This window comes from Haplochromis burtoni, unplaced genomic scaffold, assembly GCF_018398535.1.
Source record: "Haplochromis burtoni strain Fernald_Lab_line unplaced genomic scaffold, NCSU_Asbu1 Contig_3135, whole genome shotgun sequence".
Classification (NCBI taxonomy): domain Eukaryota; kingdom Metazoa; phylum Chordata; class Actinopteri; order Cichliformes; family Cichlidae; genus Haplochromis; species Haplochromis burtoni.
In genome coordinates this window covers 1-6752 of record NW_024585496.1, presented here as the reverse complement: position 1 = coordinate 6752, position 6752 = coordinate 1, and the positions used below count along the sequence as shown (strand labels likewise).

Here is a 6752-nt window from a genome sequence, read left to right as displayed (position 1 = left end):
CACTTAGCTATTGTGACACCTACAAGTGTATGGTCACAGTTGTAATCTGCTGGAAACATTTACTGATGTAAAAGCCTTTGGTTCATTGCGGTATTGCACTTTTAAGTTGAGGTTATGAAGATTGCGTGGCATCGCCACAAAAGACGAGTAGCTGTAAGTGCGACAGGCCATTGCAACGCTCTTACCTCAGTTGAGGAAGAGCCTGCAGACTGAACACAACTCTTGTCTCCTGTCTCTACTTTTCTGTATGAAAACTGGTTAGTAGTTTGAGTTAACTAACTGTGATGCACATATAAGAGCAAGAAACCTTTTTCTGTCTTGATTTAAAGGCCACAGCTGTTGTAGGAAAGTGTGTTTTCATAGATCAAGAGAAAGCAAACTTTCCCGCCAGTTGTAATGGGAGCCGCAATTCCACTTGTAGTGTAAAGAGGTGGTGGGTCTTACTACATATGTTTTATTTCATAGCACATGTAGCTCCGAGACATACTTTTAACCTGATGTTACAAGAAGTTTCACAGTTGATGATTTCAACATAACCTCGTTCTTAATCATTATATTGCTAAATGTAAATAGCCTGGTTTATATTGACTTTTGGGCAACTATAGAATATGTTTGTTTATTGTTTGCAAATATAGTGTTTAATCTTTTAAGGTATAAAGAGTTTATAACGGTAATAACAAGCAGGTTATTCGCAGTGCTAATATCACTGCACAGAGATATTGTTGAAGCTGGACAGCAGCAGGATTTAGTTACAGATTTATTGTAAATAAGGAGACTGATATAAGATCATTATTTTGTAGATCTATACTTGTGGAAAAAACAATGCGACCAAGTGGGTTTAACATGTGAACCTGATTGAATATGATGGTTTTTTTGTCACAAGAGGAATGACTGAAGGAAAGAGGAACGTGTGTATAAATGAACAGAAAACAATGGTATAAAATTCTGTGTAATAGAAAGACAAGGAAGAGCCTGCACAACTTATGTCTCCAGTCTCTACTTTTCTGTATAAAATAGACCCCATAGAAGGCCTATAACACTGTCATGTGATGTTGGTGTTGTGTGCTACACTTTAAAGCAGTGCAGTAAAACAACTGAACTTCATAAGATCGACACAGTTTCAAACATCAGTATCAAGGGTCCCATCCCAAGCTATTTGTTACATTCTCCCTCAAGCTGTGTATTCCTCCTTGTGTATTTCTGCATCTCCTGAGCAACTTTAATTTGTATTTTGTTATGCTCAGCAATAAAGCTTCCTTTTAATCACCTTGTTTCCCATGTCCTGCATTTTGGGTCTAACTAATCTTACCACACAGCCAACCTTTACACACAATGAGAGAGAGCAACGCTCATGGGCAATGATGATGAATCCTGATGGGGTGTGATTGGGGTAAATACCTCAATCTTTTATTGAAATGCACAATCTCAATTGTCAACCTTAATGAGGTTGCAAGGTCATGCAGTCAAAAGGTTGTGGGTGCCTATTTCATTTGATTTTAAACACTTTTTGAGGCCTAACTCATCATGATCCCAGCCTTGTTTATTTGTTTTTAGTCAATTATTCTCTCAAAACTTGGCAGTCTGGAAACAAAGAAAATAATCGATCTGATACAGAGCAAAAACTAATTTGAAAAACGTCAGTTTTGCTTCTCTCTTGAATTAAAGGTTAAGGTAAACTTAGAGTTAAGGTTATCACTTAATTTACTTTTTTGTCCATAATTGGATAGATATATTGTAGATAGACAGGAAAGTGGTGAGAGGAAGAGGAAAAGACATGCAGCAAAAGGCTGCTTGAACCCAGGCTTACTGCTCTCCGGCCATACGGCATATGGTCACCTGTTCACCCACTGAGCTAAAGCAGATCAACAAGATGACCACTTATTGTGAATGATATCACAGTATGCAACTGCTTGGCAAAGACTGTGACAGCTGGGATATGCTTGAGCACCCCCTTTGACCAGCAAGACAAGAAAATGTTAGAGATGATTGATTTTGTGATTTTGACTCACAGGTGAGCTTTTAACTGTGATTGGTTTTGAGTCATTCACCCACACAGTTGCCCATTTTACTGGACATACAGACTGTATTACGGGCCATCAGGTCAGTGGTTACAATAAACCCTCAAATGACTTCAAGTAAATATCTGCTCTTCCTTACAAAATGTTGGAGAAAAAATATATTTTCAGCTTTATTTCCTGTTTTCCTACCAGAGTATTTCCAGTTTCACATGTGGATCCTCCTTTTGATCAGACAAAAGCTTCATTCCTGAGTCTCCTGGGTGATTATAGCTCAAGTCCAGCTCTTTCAAATAGGAGGGATTGTAGCGCAGAGCTGTGGCCAGAGCGGTGAAGCCTGTTCCTGTGATCTGACAGCCTGACAACCTTAAAACACATACAACAATTTAAGGAACTGCTCTGTATTTGATCATGTACATGCAGTCAAATGAACAGATTCTGATTTCAGTTAAAGTAGTTTTAAAAAAGGCTTTTAAGGACTCTGTTTAAAAACATGGAAAAATATTACTACATTTTATTTTATACTATGATGGACAGACATAAAGTTATGTTTTTTGTTGTGTGTGTGTGTGTGTCTTTCTCTTCTACTGTGCTCTTTCACAATATAAAAAACATGTTAAAATCTATAAAATAATGACAGCTGTTGGGAAATATCCAAATCTCCTGAAACAAAGCATCAGCTAACCTGAGAGTTTCCAGCATACAGTGTGGACTCCCAAGTCCAACACAAAGCAGCTTCACTCCTGAGTCCTGGAGGTTGTTGTTACTCATGTCCAGCTCTCTCAGTCTGGAGGACTGGAAACTTAGAATTGAGGAAAGAGCTTCACAGCTTCTCTCTGTGAGGTTACAGCCACCCAACCTAGAAAGACATGGATATCAGTGAACTTTCCAAAATCTTTAAATAAACACTTTAAAGACTTATTGTGGACATTTCTAGGCAGAAAAAAGCACCAATGTCCTATTTTTTATTTATTAACATACCTAACATAAAATTAAAATATTAATACTATACTAATACTGCTCTTAGAGTCTGTCCACTTTGCAGCCACACACCATCTCCACTCCACATCAACTTCTTTGTCAATGAGACTGAGGTCACTCAAAAAGAGAAACCCAAACGGCTGAAACTGAGGTACGTCTGAGTTAACCCCCGTAAACTCTGGACCTTAAATTTTCAAGGCCTCACAGTGAAACAGCAAAGAGATGTAAAACTGAAATTAAGTCCTGAGAGATATCATTCTGTGGACCAGGTTCAACAAAGCCAGACTTTCTTTTTGTTGTTTTGCTTAACAAAATCTAAAATCCTAGTCAGAGATAACTTTAAAGTGCCCTTAAACATAATATGACACTGCCCCATATCTAATGAAGAGATTTAAAATTTTAAACATTAAATCAACTTTACTGATCTTGTATTCTGGGTATCTCAAATAAAAAAAAATGTTTAAAAAGCAGCTTCTTAAGGTCAACTATGGGTAAACACTGATTGGTCGACTCATTGATTGGTGTTCTTCAACACACCAATTTGTGTGCAAAGTGTCAACAGCAAAGTCTTTTGGCCATGTTGACCTTTGAAATAGACGCACACATAAACCTTCATAAAGTCTAAAGTGCTTCATATGGTTTGTAAACAGGAGCAGAAACAGACACACATGATGGCCAATTAGTTAATGAGTTAATTAGCCACACATGTGCTAAATATGACAATATCAAAGTCTGATAACAAAGTGCTGGATGAAAATTTTTTAGAGCTTTATAGCTGGAGTTAGCTTATCCTTCTGTTGTTGTTCTCCATTTGTTGAAGTGAATTAACATTTATTTTATTTTATTTTTTTAAAGAAGGTAGTAATAATTAAAAGATTGTCAAAAAGGCAAACTTTGTTTTTTATGCATTACTTGGAGTTTAACCTTTTGTCTGGAAAGACTTCTGAAAAAATTGGTCAGGCATAAGAACTGGACTTTCAAGACTTACAAGAACATCTGACTCCTGGGATTCGAAATGTAAAGAGATCGGCGGCTCAAGACTTTTTCATAGTATTGTAGAAGAGTGGGGGTGGTGTAAATGTGCACTGCTCTGTGGCACAGCTCTGAGGAATTTGAAAAACATTGGCAGCAGTCTCATTTAGGGATGGGTACCAGTTCTGACATAAACGGTAGTAACCAGACCGAAAAGCAGCACACATTTCGGTACTTTATTTCAGTGCTTTTTTTTCCACAGCTGTGATACACTTTAGATTCTAGCCAATCATTTTACGTTTCCGAGGATAGTAGGCGGGTCCAGGTACGTACATTCTTTTAGAGCAGAGCTACAGATTAAAAATGCCCAAGGCGAAGCGGTCAAAAGTCTGGCTGTACTTCACAGCAAAAGATGCAAACTCAGCAGCCTGCAACAAGTGCTTTAAGCTGATAAATGGCCTGTATTTATTTGTTTGATGGCAGATACTCCCTTCACCCTGGCCAAAAAGGCTAAAATGACCAAAGAAAAAGTGGAAAACAGTTAAACATGAGGTTTTTAGACAAAGTTTGTGTTTTTTCCATTGTTTAAGCACCGCTTCCAGCCAAGAGTGATGCCATAAATCCTCTATAGCTGCAGAAAAGACTAACATTGTTATCTTTTTCCAAAAAAACAGCTGAACATGAGAGGTAATCTGTAATGGGCTGCTACTTCACATTAATACAAATAATATTATTTACAAAATGTTACAGACAGGTAACGCAGTGGCAGCGCTATAATCACCACTGCAAACAAAGCCAGAGCTGCGTGGAGGCCGATCCTCTTAGAGTTCGCTGGTTTTGATGTCACTTCCACAGGTTTGTTAAAAGTTGCTGCAAAGAAATTGAACGAGCATGAGTGAAGGGATCATTCTTCAAGAAAACTTAGTGACTAATTAACGAAGTTAGTTGCTTAAGACTTAAGAGATTAAGACTAAGATCAAGCATGAATTTTAGTTTAACACACTTCATTAGTAACAGCTCTTAAATAGTCAGACCAGACTATCTGGTAACAAACGTCCCGACATGACTCTCACTTAAATTATCTTTCTCCCCCATTCTGATCCTTAGTCTTAACTTCAGCAGGTCGTCTTGATCATGTCTACATGCCTAAATGCTGGTACAATGTGATCAACTGATTAGACATTTGTATTAATAAGCAGTTAAACGGGCGTACCTAATGAAGTGGCTGAGAGTGTACATGCTAATGTGGCATTCACAGCCTGTGGTACTTTATATCATGGCCACTGGTTCAGGATGAACTTAACATGATGGCATAACCAGAGAAGAAAAATCAATGTTTGTGAGACAGAGAGAGGGTAAAGGAGTGCATGGTTGTGATAATACTGATGCTGATTTTTTTTTCTGGTGACTGAAAATATACACAAATGTATAGATTGAGTACAGTACTTTAAGTATGCAAGTCTAAATATTTGATACTACATAGTTATTGTTATGGAAACCAGCAAAAGAGTCAGTGGTGTCATCTTACCTGTAACACTGAGGTCACAGGTTTTGGAAATAACTTCTTCGTTAAGGACAACGATGCAGTGATATGTCCCCGTGTCGTTGAGCCTGAGATCAGTTAAGAGACATTCAAGTCGTCCTTTCCTGGCGAGCTGTGGGTCACACTGCAGTCGTCCTCTGTAGTTCTCATCTGGATACACCTCAGTGCCAGTCTCACTGTTATAGAAGAAAACCTGTGTCTTCCTTTTCACATTCATTAGATAGATAGATAGAACTTTATTAATCCCTCGGGTGGGTTCCTCTGGGAAATTCGATTAGGTCTATTTGCAGGAAGTCACGAGGCCTGTTGGTGTGGAAATGGAGCAGCCATGTTATTGTGATGTTACTTTTTTCCTTAGCTTGGTAGACCTCCTGTTCTTCACTCATAGTGAAGTTACTTTGACCTGCAGGAGGAAACAGACACAGAATAAATTAGGAACCATATTAAAAGGCAGAATCAGCTCATGAAACTCAGTAAGCATACTGACAATCTCAGGAGTCAGGCGTCTCTTTCTGACTGTCTTTTATGAGGAGAAGCTAATCAAAAGAAAGGTGTGTCTGTGCATTACAAGCAATAAAAGGTGTTCGTTAAAAACATCAGGTTATGGGCCCAGAGGTCGCCAAGGGAAGCTGCTAACACGTTTTCTTTTGGGAGTCATAAACAGAATTGTGGGATTCACAATGGAAGATAGACTGTTTATTGACAAGCTGAGCGGACCGGAGAATTGGGCAACGTGGAAATTTCAACTGGAGCACCTGTTGAAGGCAAAAGGACTGTGGGGTATGGTACAGGAGACGGAGCAGTTAGCTGCGGATGCTAATGCCCAAGCGCGAGCTGAATTTGAACGGAAGAAAGAAAAGGCATTTTCAGTGCTGGTACTGAATGTAAGTACACCCCAATTGTACTTGATAACAAACTGTAAGACCCCCAAAGAAGCATGGGAGATGCTAAATGCACAGTTTGAAAGAGATACTGTTGCTAACAAGCTATTTCTGAAGAAGAAGTACTTCCGGTGTGAAATGAAGGAAGGAGAACATCTCAATGATCATTTAAAGAGGATGAAGGAACTTACTGATCAGCTAGGGGCAATAGGTTCTGTAATTGAAGAGGAAGATCAAATTATCACCCTTCTAGGTAGTTTGCCACCCAGCTATGCAACTGTTGTTACTGCTTTGGAGACAAAGATGGACAGTCTGACACTACAGTTTGTTCAACAAGCCTTGATAAATGAGGAACAAAAG

At 38.7% G+C, this 6752-nt stretch overlaps 1 protein-coding gene across 2 annotated transcripts in view; it reads right to left on the bottom strand.

The window, feature by feature from the left end:
* Positions 1 to 2910, bottom strand: part of LOC102313171 (stonustoxin subunit alpha) — a 4340-nt gene extending 1430 nt beyond the window's left edge. For both annotated transcript variants that reach the window (XM_005953255.3, XM_042217818.1), the window contains exons 1-2: positions 2701 to 2910; positions 2208 to 2381 (exon numbers count right to left, since the gene is read on the bottom strand). In XM_005953255.3, coding sequence (XP_005953317.1) covers positions 2208 to 2381; positions 2701 to 2786 — 260 coding nt within the window. In that variant the 5' untranslated portion in view covers positions 2787 to 2910. The remainder of the gene's footprint in view (positions 1 to 2207; positions 2382 to 2700) is intronic.
* Positions 2911 to 6752: the final 3842 nt, after the last annotated feature.